Genomic DNA, 12,937 nt, shown 5'->3' on the forward strand with positions numbered 1-12,937 from the left:
ATGAATGGTGATGACATGGCAAAAAAAAAGTTACACCCGCGAAGCATGGTTAATGAAACAAACTCCGTGATTCAGGACGGGTCGGGAGGGTTGCAGACATTAGCTGCAGACCTCAGTATAGTCTGCCCGGTGAGGAGAGCTATAAGCTCACCGTCGTGTGTGACTAATGCGCATGCTCGCATCTCAATGTCGCTGCTGGAACAATATATCAGGCAGCCCTAACACGCACACATACAGAGATTCCTTGTTTTATAGTTAGATTATTGTGACCCAAGATTGAGATGTTACCATGGAATACTTAACCCAAAAAAATAACCATTTGCGTATCAATTACTCACCCCGTGTCACCTTATCGCATGCCTCCACGGTGAATGGAGAATCAAAAAACAGTGAAAAGTCTTGTTGAATTGAAGTAAATGGAGGCCGCTTTTAACAACAGAAAAACTATATCAAAATATCCTTTTACAAACTCTAATGCAAATAGCACAGTACTCTAAAACCTTAGTATTAAAAACACTTTGGACTCGTCTGGACTCGCATGAATGAGTAGTGCGCCTGTGCAAGTGTTTTATATAATAAGATTTTAGTGCAAATGCATGTGTTTGGTAAGTATTGAGTATACGACTGGATAAATAAGACTTGGATTATACCGCACGAGTTGTGAGAAACAACTTCAAGAATTCAAGGTAACACAGGGTGAGAAATACAAAAATGGTAATTTTGTGGGTGAAGTTTTCCTTTCATCTCCGATTGAACTACGTTTTTCTCCTAAGATGAAGCTTAGGTGGCTCTGTTTATTCTCAGTTAATTTCATCATTTAAAGTCCTAGAATCCTTCAGTAGTGAGGTTTGAGTTCAAGTTCAAATTTGCCATTCCAATCACACAAAATACAGCTGAATGAAATATTCTTTCTTTCATTACCAGGGTAATAAAACTTTAAAAAAAAAAAAAAAAAAAAATCTGACCAAACATCAAGGTTATGGGTGAATCAAAAATCTGAGAGCAATGAAAAAGAGAGTGGTTTGTAAGAACCATCACTTCATCTCGAATTTTGTCTGCTAACTTCATACTACAATTCTACAATTTCATTTAGCAGACACTTTTGTCCAAAACTACGTACATTTGAGAGTTCGATGGCCACTGGCTTTCTCCAAAAAGTAAAAGTCCTGCAAAAAATGCCATAATATCAGGTGCTATATGTTTTTCAGGCCAGGCATTTACATCACGCTCATGTCACCAACCATTAAACGTCTTCATTTTGTCTATCTTTGTCAAGTTCCTGGAGTCTGGCGGTTCTCTAAGCCCTCAACAACTTGAGCCTACACTGTCAGGATTAACATCATGTTTGATATTCTGTTATACACTCTGCTCTCTTTCTCACCCTACAACTCTTGTAAAGTCTCTGTCTAAGCCCTCTTGTCAAGGAGGTTGCTGTTGTTGTTGCTGCTGCTGCTCCCTGCAATTTCTGCATTACCTGGTAAAATTTGAAATACTCCACTTGTGTTCCTATTTGGATGTCCAGGTTAAAAAACTTTGAGGAAGGAATGAAATACAACTGCATTTGTTCATCCAAGATCAACGGAGAAAGCCAAATAGTTCAACATATTAAAGAATATTTTTTCTCTTTCCGAGAGTCAGATGAGGAGATCGATACCACTCTCCTGTCTGAAAAGTAAATATGTAGCTGGAGCCAGCAGTGGATTAGCTTAGTTTAGCATAAAGACTGGAAGTTGGGGGAACTGCTATCCTGGTTCTGTTCAAAGCAAAACAAATCTGCCTAAAAGGACCTCTAGGACCAAAGATCCCATAGATTTCTATGCAATTTGACGGATGTTTGGATTGCAATTTTGACAACTTCATATGCATTCATCAGTTGTTATACAAACGTTTGTTTTATACACAGGTCTAAGAATTATTTTGTGATCTGGCCTGAAACTGAGCATTCACTTTTCCTAAATAAATTAAGGTCGATCATTACGTCATGTCCCTTCAGTCTTTCCCCGTCCAACACAGTGGCCGAATATTGCTTATCCAGACATCTATACATATTTGATTAAATCACGTTAGGCGAAGCATCTGTACAAATCCAATCTGTTAATAGCCAACTGCTTGATCTATAGGCTGAGATTTAGTTGAAGACGACAGTCTGATGCTGCAATAACGTTAAAGTATGACTGTATTACTGCAGCAGCCACACACTCAAGCTAACGTTAGCTAGCCATGCTAGTCACTGTCACCAGCATCATTTAGCCATTTACCACACTGACAGTGAATACTCACGTATCGTATGTGCCTCAAATCTCATTGTGAAAGCCTCGGTTAACCCGCTACACAACAGCTTTTTAGCATTTTCTCTCCTGTGACAGCAAGTTGAGCGCAGCTGCGGCAATGATGCTGGTCTGGTCTATAGCTTGGAGCCATAAAGCCCCTCTATTATACCTTTTTTAGGACATAGCAGGGGAACAAATTAGAGATCAGCATTTTTGGATTTATTGTTGGTGCAACCAACTACACAGCAACTCTTCATAGCATAGCGTTATTACTATTAGCGGTTGTTTAAAGTAGAAGTTTAGAGACATGTTTCAACTTCTTCTGTTTACTCTGTTACGGACACGGGATTGTTTTCCCTCAAAAGGGGGCGTGGTCATGCAAGCCCACTCTGGATGATGTACTGATGTATGTTAAAATGTTTGTCGGTTGCTTTTTGTAAAAACACGGAATTCAAAGTGGGTCCCTCCTCCATGATTCAACGAGCGAGTGAGGGACAGAGAGAGAGAGAAAGAGCAGCGATGGTTGAGTGAGCTATAGAGTGAATGAAGAGGGGGATCGGCCATGGATGTATTACGTGCCTCGGTATCAGATGCAGAGTGGCGTGACAAAGAAGCGGTATTTGACAACCTGAACAGGCAGCACACCCAGAAACATTGTTATTGGCTGTTGACATTACAGTGGATTCATTCTTCTCATCTAACTCTCTTAAGAAAGTGTATTTTACCGATATGTCAAATAACTATATATTTGTAACATGCAAACAATTTGCTTAAAATTGCAAAGTTCTTATGATGAGAAAATGTTTAATCCCTGGTGTAGAGAGAAAGACACGGGCAATGATTCTCTTGCCCAAGAACCTTAAAGAACCTTGATGCTCTGAAGGGAGAACGAGAGACTGCGAGGTAAACAGGTCCATCCTTATCTACTGAGGCAGGAAATGACATTTAACATGTCAGAGGGTCAGAATTCCTGAACAGACCGCTTTACCATTACCGACTTGATTAATACTGGTGCGGTGGTGGAGTGAAGAGAAAAAGAGAGATGATAACAAGGGAGAAAGAGGGCAGGAGAGGTGAAGAGGAAAACAGCTAGAGAGACAGACTTATCTCTTGCTTGTAGCTTGTATGCACCTGCACCCTGACAGCTTTTCAATTGACTGAGGGCACACATTCTCCCCTATCTTGTATCTCCACACTCCTTCACTCCTCCTCTCCATTCCTATCACAACCAGGAAGAGAGGGTCCTCCATATGCTAGTACTCACTTTGTCTCTCGTAAACATTAAAGTAGAGGTAGAGTACTTCATTTCTCCCAATGCCTCTCACTTTAGGGCTGTGACGAATGTCATTTTTTTCACATTCATTGAGGTTGAGGTTGTTGAATGAAGCTTCTATATATATATATATATATATATATATATATATATCCTAGAATCAAATCCTACATTTCAATAAAGTGATTCACCAGATTAAAGTGGCAGTAGGAAGAATATTTTTGGCATCATTGGGCAAAAATTCCTTAATAACCTTTCAGCATATTGTAATTCAAGTGTTCTGAGAGAAAACTAGACTTCTGCACCTCCTCATGGCTCTGTTTTCAGGCTTTAAAAAATCTAGTCCGTAACGAGAGACTTTGGCCAATCACAGGTCATTTCAGAGAGAGCGTTCCAATTGGCTGTTCATTCAATGGAGACAGCTGTCAATCACTCGCAAACTCCGATCAAACGGTCAAACTAGGCTGCGCAGATCAAATATGAATCAATATTCTGTTACTGTTATGAGAAAGTTTGTGACCCGGCCACCATGTTGAGTTGAAGAAATACCAAGCACCGCCCACCAGCCGGAGCTAACTTTCTAATTTTACAGCTAAACAGTACACTACAAGATGTTTCTGAAAACACTTTATTTAAAAAGTAGGCATTACAGTAGTAGAATATTAATTCATATTTGATCAGCGCCACCTAGTTTGACCATTTGATCTGAGTTCGCGATTGATTTGACAGCTGCTCAGAGATGGCAAGGCTCAAGCTCGGCTCTGATTGGTTGTTTTCCTCCAGTCCGTGAAATCCTGCAGATGCCATTAGGAGCACCGGAGGACACTGGAGGACACAGAGGCACATGATTTTTTTTTTCAGATTACCTGTCTAATGCACTACTGTCAGGATATAGTGACTGTTTTACAAAAAATATATATATTTTTTAAATCATATTTGCTCCAATTCTACCAACTGCTGTTTTAAATGAGTTTTTGTTTTTTTATGAAATCAAATTTCTTTAACGAATATAACTCGTCAGTGCGTGCCTCTCTTTGTGTGCTGGCTGCAAGAGGGAGAGTAAACAATTTTTTAAAAATGTTTTTGAAAGGCTAAACACCAACAAATATGGATTGAAGCAGAATATTTTGTTAGATAAAAACATTTTGCGAATTTTGGAAATGATCGCATCTATCTTTTTTCAATAAAAGTTGACTTTTGGACTTTACAATGCTCTGGAGATATTTGAAATGTTTGGATCAAATGTGTCGAAAACAATCCTGCGCAAGGCTTGAATTATTTGGTACAGCCCTACTATTTGTCAGCTCTAACATAATCAATGCTGTATTAGTGAATATATTTTCTTTTAGGTGTCTTTTAAGTAGCTCTAATGAATATGCATAGCTTCTACATGAAGAAAAACTTCAATGACCTCCACTTGAGTCCATTTGATAACCTCAATGGCATAACTGCTTTAATACTTTTCCCCTTTCCATCCAAATCAGGCGGCTACATGTAACGGCTCTTCTCAAACAGCCAGTTGAAATGTTTTTGAACCACGTTTTTGGTTGGCTTATAAAGCACAACAGTGGCCAACTATTCTGCCTTTTAACTTGGACTCTGGACTTTGCTTGTTAATGTTTCCAGCCTTATCGCTGAGTGATCTCCGTAGGCTGGTATCATCTGCCACAGGCTGGGAGGATCTGGCAAAGGCCGGCTATTAAGGCTAGTTGGACTACTACTGTAACAGACAGCTGGCCTTGTTAAAATGCCTTGGAAACTGACCGGAGCGGTTTGACGTGGGTATCTGCCTTGTCCGTCTCCGTCTCGCTCTCATTCCATTACTTTCAACTCTGAAGAGGAGGCTGTCTCCCTCACTCTCTCACACACAAAATGCATCTCGACTAAAAAGACAACGGTTTCCAACCTCGTGTCTCTTTCACTCTATATGTAATTCCACAGCTAGGTAGAGCCTGTCAAGTTAGCAAATACAAAACGTCTTTGCTAAGTGGTCATCAGTTATGCGTAGCAATCTCAATGTAGAACTGTCCAGAACGGCCTGCTGCCACAGTCCACTGATAAGAGGCGTTCTTTTTTTTTGTGTGACACCCCACCACTTATAAAGCTAAGTAGCTGAGCTAAACTATTACAGAAACCTGTTTCAGTTAGTTTCAGAGCTATTGACTAACTCTTGCTACAAGATTCTGTCTCAGTTTGACTCCCAGTACCTGTAGTCTCACCCAGGTACTGTACACTGGAGGGTTAGGGTGTTCATATGTACAATATCAATGGGAGACCTATTGGTGTAGACTTAGAGTCAGACTTACAGATGAAGATTAAAGCTACTGATGCAAACCTGAGTCTGATTGAAGTCACATGTCCAATCAATAACTAACCTGGCAGAACCTCTGGTTCCTAAAGGCCCTTTGGGGGGTGACAGTTTGGGGCAGTCAGCGAGCGTCCGTCGTCCTAGTTTTTGTCTCCCACACTGTCGGCTTCAGTCTGCCCGTGTCAGAGGCTTTTGGACCGATTCAGCATGTTGAATCGGTGGCAGAGCCAGTCGGTGAGAGAAATCACTCTGATTGGCTGTTCAGCTTAAACGGATCGGTGCACGAGAAGAGAAACAGAAGCGAGGAAAGCAAGCCAACGAGTAAAGTGGAGGATTGGGGGATTGGGGGACAGAGTCAACTAGAAGTATGTGGTTAATAATTGGTTTATTCTTTACATTTAAAAGGAATTTTGCTCTGTATTTTTGAATTTCATTCACTTGCAGTTGGCATGTATTGTATGTACACCATATGTCCGCATGTATTGTTTGTGTTCTTGCTTCTTTCCTGCACAAGCTGTGAACAAACACTGGAAGTGGACACTATGTATTGGACAAGATGCTTCATTGGTGGACTGTAGTTGACCAAAAGGAGATATTGACTCGTTGTTTTAGGATATAAAAATAGAACACAAATGTATGTTTTATTAAATATTAATTATATTCCTTTTCTCTTGTGTGTTTTGGTGTTTCTAAAAATATATATTTCACTGTAATTATTGTAAATTTGCACAAGTTGTTGGTCCCTGTGATTGCCATGTATATGGCATAATGTCGGCAGTCTGATAGGCAAGTCATTCCCACATCTTAACTCATAGGATAGGATATGGAAGTTATTGAGGCTGTTTTATCATACTCCATTGAGTTTTGACATTTCAGAGTGCTACAGGTTGCAGTCTTTCTCTGACGCACGAACGCACGCACTGGTTCCCTCAAACCCCAGAGTGCTGGCAGCCAATGCGCCCTTTTTGCTCCAAGGATTAAACTGTGGATTAACACATCACACACATACACACTTATATAGGCACGTATACACACATACAGAGTCACCCACATCAAATTTTACAGTAGCTTTGTTCTACAGATCTGCACTGAGAGAAACTTCCCTCAAACAGTTTACAACATAAAACCAGAGTCTGTCTGAAGTTTCTCAAAGATTACTTAATAGTTTTGGCATCTGAAATTGTTAGAACATGGTACTGACTGTTGTTTAATACATGAATGATTCAAAGTTGTCTATCAATATCCAGACTCTGCCTCTCTATTACTAACACTATATCAGGCTCTCTGCATACTGAATTTTATTCATTCAAGACGATTCTCACATATCAAAGCGCGCTAGAGCAGAGGCTCACCCAATTTGTACACGTTTTCATTTGTTTTAAGGCAAACATTTAGAAGTCAGCACCAAACTAAAATGAAGATACATGCTACAACTCACCTATTTAGCCTGTTTCACTGACTATAATGTCTCATTTTCCACTGCAAGGTACAGCTCAACTCGACTCTACTCGACTCACATTTGATACCAGGTACTTTTGTAGGTTTCGCTTTCCACTGCAGATAGTACCCCGTCAATGTATAAGGGATTCTTAGCTGATCGGCATAGCAACGTCACATGAAACTTCTGTGAAATCATCTTCAATGCAACACAGCTCTTGCTGGTTCCTTTCATCGGCAACCAAACACAGGAACCTCCGCACCTCGTCTATTGGCCACGGCATGGTTTTACAGGCTGCCATTTTTAAAAATCAAAGTCAAGTGAATAAAAAAAAAAAAACAGCCACTATTGATGGTAGCTTGGCTATTTAAAAATGTCGAGTTTGTGCAGGACACGGAACACTGGGTGTTTCTGAAAGTCAAGGACGCTTCCTTGGTAAGGTGGGTCCTTCCAAGTCGGGTCCTAACAGAGGCTAGGCAAGAATCCTTCCTAGCATTCTGACAGCACACATACGAATGCTCTAGCTAGTGTGCAGAAGAAATGGCTGTGGTATTTTTTTTTATTTAGAAAAATTCAGTACATTACATTTTCTAGTAAGAATATTGATATTTCATTCCTCAAAACAATATAAACAGATTCAAAACATGTAGGCCTATTAAAAGAAAATTAAATCAACAGGGATTCGAACAATTATTATAATTTACAAACGTACAAATCATACAGTTAGCACGAGGACCATAGTTCACGCCATTTAACGTTGTGGTTCCAAAATTTGAATTATTCCATCATTGCATATGATATGTTTCCCTCCTACTCTAAATACCTATTCAGCACATGCCTGTCATATTGTCATACTGATCGCATAACATTAAGAAAAACAAATCGATGAGTTTTTTGTTTTTTTGTTTTTTTTCATGACAAAAGCCCCCTCTAGTCGCCACAGGGGGCCACCTACAGTGGATATTCGGTGGCCACAAAGTAACTTTTTGTGGCCACAGGCCATGGTTAATGCCTAACCCTGTCTGCTTACTAAATTGATCATGAGACAAGATGCGTCAAGATCTGGAGGGCTTACATTTCCCTGGAGAAACCCTGTACTGAATATAAACTTGGACATGGACTTTTCTCACACAGCTTTGGGCAGAAGAAGACAGATGGCTAAAGGCTATTAACTGTCAATAAAATGAATAGTGTGAGAGCTAGCAATAATAAGAGTTTACACAGCTGAGGTGTATAGACAGTGATGCATTCAGTCCAACTAGGACAGGATGGTACAGAGAGACACTGTGTTCCGTGTGTTCATTTTAGGGTTGTCAATCGATAGGCATTCGATGAAATATTTAATCGGGATTAATCGCCAATTAATCTCACATTTTATTGTATTTAATACTGTTATCAACATGGGAGTGGGAAAATATGCTTGCGAAAGTATGCATATATATAGATCTATATAGATCTATATATATATAGCAGATTCCAGGAACAACATCTGAAGCCTCAGTCCAGAAGAGCGCAGTCCTAGGAACAGCTAAGATACTGCGCGGAACCCTCAAACTCCGAGGCCTCTGGTAGAGGTAGAGGACCCGAGCTTGAGAAAGACACCACGATACCACCCCACGAGGGTGAGAGGGAGATATATATATATATATATATATATATATATATATTATTTTTTTTAATATTTATTATTGGAAATCAATAAGCAACACATTACAATGACAGATATTGTCCAGAAACCCTCACAGGTACTGCATTTAGCATAAAAAATATCTTCAAATCATAACATGGCAAACTGCAGCCCAACAGACAACAACAGCTGTCAGTGTGTCAGTGTGCTGACTTGACTATGACTTGCCCCAAACTGCATGTGATTATCATAAAGTGGGCATGTCTGTAAAGGGGAGACTCGTGGGTACCCATAGAATCAACTTTCATTCACATATCATGAGGTCAGAGGTCAAGGGGACCCCTTTGAAAATGGCCGTGACAGTTTTTCCTCACCAAAATTTAGCTTAAGTTCGGAGCGTTATTTAACCTAAAGATCCTGAAGATCCTAAAGATCCTAAAGATCCTAAAGATCCTACAGATTGATAGCGTTAATGCGTTTAAGAAATTAGTGGCGTTAAAACAAATTTGCGTGAGTGCGTTATCATGTTAACTTTGACAGCCCTAGTTAATTTTAATCATAATCTATGCAACCAACAGGAAGTGTAAATTGGCCTCAAGAGCAAGTGAAGACCATTATAGTTTGGCTTCATACATAACTACATATTATCACGTGATGATTTCATTTTATAGGATGCTAATTAGTTACTTCTTTTCTTGATCACATATTTAACAGTGACAAATCAAACACACTTAAATGCACAGTAACAGGAGGGCACAACGTCCATCATATCCCTTTTTGGTAGAAAGTCTGATAGCAGACACTTTTTATGCAATGGTATCGGCCTTTTCCTCAGCAGATATTTTGACTTGCTCTGCTCTACTGAAGTGAACCATGTTGTAGCCACTGAAGTACACATCAAATAAATCCCATTTATTTTGTATAATTTGACATCATACACACGGACAGACTCTTATCCTCGCACCTTAATCCACCCATTAAAGTAACACTACTGAATTCCCCGGAGGTTAGGGTTAGACTAGATTACAGAATGAATGAGAGCCTAATCCATGCTCCAAAGCCTGTAAAAGCAGTATATAATTGTCCATAAAGGCAGTGCCATACAGGAAGCTCGGATCGTTTTATCTTCTCTGATAAAACGCTCATGGATTTAGAATACCCTCCTTCCCCCACCACACACACTCAAACACATGTGCAACCTCTCAATGAGCAAAGGATTAGCGGTATGACTGTACGGTATTCCCCAGAGGTAAGATCACCTGGTCTTCAGCATCAGCGCAGATCAAAAACATGTCGCATTGCTTTTAATCTGACTGTAATGCGGGGTCGCATGTTTCTAAACTGCTGATAACAGTGTTCAGTCGTGTATGTATGTGTGAGTGTGGGTGGGCAAGCCCAAAACATCTTCTTGTTATCGTCAGGCTTAAAGGTCATATTGCTAAAATTTTTATGTAGATGAATAATTCAAATTAAATACATTCACAGAGCTTTTAGAAAGGTGCCAAATAAAACAAATTAAAAGAATTAAAAGAATTAATAATTTTTCAAATTTTGGCGGGTCCAAAATGAATGTTTTGTTTAACTCTGTGCACAATATCTGAAATTTGGATTCCCACTTCTAAAAAGGCTTGTGAGCCAATAGTATAACAACGCTGGTATCACTTGGTATCTCTGGGTCGTCAGCGATCAAGTTGCCAGTTAGTGCGAAAAAAATGGAACAGCAGGCAAAATGCACGAGCGGGATTATTTACTGGCACATTTTATATCGTAGAACAAAACGTTAAAAAATCTCTTCAGCTTGTGTTAACCACAGACCTTATTTCAGGCATCTAACTAAAAAACAATTAAAAAAACTCACTGACTTTCAGAAAAAGGGAACCGGAAGTGCGAAAATGCTAACTCATTTCCGGATTTTAGGACTCTATGTAGGCCTATAGCTACATGTACAAAATGACTTTTACTCTACCACGAAAGATTCATCACTTGACATGACTGTCTGTCTGAGTCTCACTCCACCCAACCATATAATATGCAGGTTGTGCAACGAACTGGCAACTACTTGTTGTGAAGTGAATGCAATGGAACGGAGGAGGAATAATGCAAAATCTAGTGGATGAATGTTATCAATTGTACGCGGGCATTGTACCAGACTGTTGGGGCTCTCGAACTGCTGGTCGATCTACGTTCTAACCCTCAACTTAAAGCTTTGGGGAGCGAATGAGATCAATACAAAGCTAAACCAAGAAGTCGGTCTGTAAACTACCATGGACCTTTACAACAGACTGTTTTGGGAATAATTTCACTGTTTGCCTTAGTTTTTGCTTCCAAATAAGTTTGTGGGTTTCTTTAAAACATGTGTGATCTTCTGACTGCTCGTTTCTTCTTTTTAGCAATGTTGCTATGTCGCACTTGTTGTACGCACTTGTTTTGGTACAGATTATACAAATGAGATAGATATTAATTTGTGAGTGTTAAAGGTACTGGCAGGCACCTTCGGACAGAGCCAGTCTAGTTGTTTCCCCATTTTCAGTCTTTATGTTATACTAAGAAGCTAACCTCCTAGCTAACAAGGTAGTCTCCTGGTTGTAGCTTCATATTTAACAGACAATCATGAGAGTGGTGTCAATCTTCTCCTCTAACTCTTGGCATGAGCATGTATTTCCCAAAATGCCAAGGGAAGTAAGATTTTATTACTATTTATGAAAAAAAAAGGAAATATTTCTTCCACATTTATTTCCCAGCAGGAAAGCTAACTAGCATATTTGATATGTATTAGCATATAACATGTTAGCAACGTGCTAGCTAGCATTGCGCAAATTTGTTAGCCTATGTGTGGTCATTTTGAGTCTGTGCAATAATACTTAAAGTACTTGTTCACAGGTGTATATTTACTGCGTATTTTAAGTCAGGCAACCAAACTGAGGCAGTTTTGAGTATGATGCACGATGTTCTTATTACCATTAGGAATGATGCAAAAAAACTACGAGAACATAATTCAAGTAGTAGTGAAATAGGAATTTGAAATTGAAATGTGTTTATGCCAACTTAAGAAAAGCAAAGATAAACTTCACTAACAAGAAGCTGGCCACAAGCTAAAACCTGCCGTCAGGGAATGAGGACACACTGAGGGACATACATAAACAATTGTTTATGTTATTTTGTCCTCATCCATAAATACTTGCTCTAGTTATTAGCGGGCCCTGTTACTGGTGTGACACAAAATTTAACAGTAAGTAATGGCCTGGGTGTTTTACAGACTGCGGTGTCAATAATTAGCAGCCTTTTCCCTGGCTATGGCTCATTATAAGTCCACAGTGAGAAGCGAGGATGGGGAAATAGGGTATTGTTAAACTTGGCTTAATTAAAGCAGCCAATTAAAACACTTATCACATTAGTCAGGTGTGCTCTAGAGAATGTACGCGTTTAACTGGTTAAAAAATTAGGAAAAGAGCAGATCACTATCTATCGGTGCTTATTAGTCTGCTGTGTGCATGCTCGTACATGAACGTGTGTGTGTGAGTTGGTGTGTGTGTGTCAGAGGCTCCAGGGAATAATATCTTCTCACTTTTGGAACTGCAAATTAGTTTGTGAATGTGTGTGTGTGTGTGTGTGTGTGTGTCTCACCTCACGTTTGCTTCCGTCTTGGAGGCGGCTTGGTGGAATTCGTCCTTGCTCTGTTCGTATCTTTCCGAACCCTAAAGGACAACACAGGAAGAAATAAACGCAGAGCATTAGCTGAGACCTATTTTTTGAATAATTTATTGGCAGTTTTGTATGTTCACAGCATAATCACAATAAACAGATTTTGAATAGCAGCTTCATGCCGTACAACTCTTTGTGCAGTTATGTTCTCATAAATACAACACTTGAGGTGCAACAGGTGTAAAAAAAAAAAAAAAAAGAAAGAAAATAAGTTACTGTCTGACAACCACAAATGTTACCTTGTCTTATCCTGGTTGACCATGAGAAAAAAAAAGCTTTTCAAGATACTCTATGATTATTCAGAAACGCATGAGACCTA

General features: G+C 39.5%; 1 protein-coding gene across 2 annotated transcripts in view; it reads right to left on the reverse strand.

Annotated features, from left to right (window-relative positions):
- The window catches only part of LOC141772181 (MICOS complex subunit mic25a-like), a 108,524-nt gene that overhangs the window by 36,999 nt on the left and 58,588 nt on the right, over nucleotides 1–12,937 (reverse strand). For both annotated transcript variants that reach the window (XM_074642884.1, XM_074642883.1), the window contains one exon: nucleotides 12,541–12,611. In XM_074642884.1, coding sequence (XP_074498985.1) covers nucleotides 12,541–12,611 — 71 coding nt within the window. The remainder of the gene's footprint in view (nucleotides 1–12,540; nucleotides 12,612–12,937) is intronic.

This window comes from Sebastes fasciatus, chromosome 8, assembly GCF_043250625.1.
Source record: "Sebastes fasciatus isolate fSebFas1 chromosome 8, fSebFas1.pri, whole genome shotgun sequence".
NCBI classification, from domain to species: domain Eukaryota; kingdom Metazoa; phylum Chordata; class Actinopteri; order Perciformes; family Sebastidae; genus Sebastes; species Sebastes fasciatus.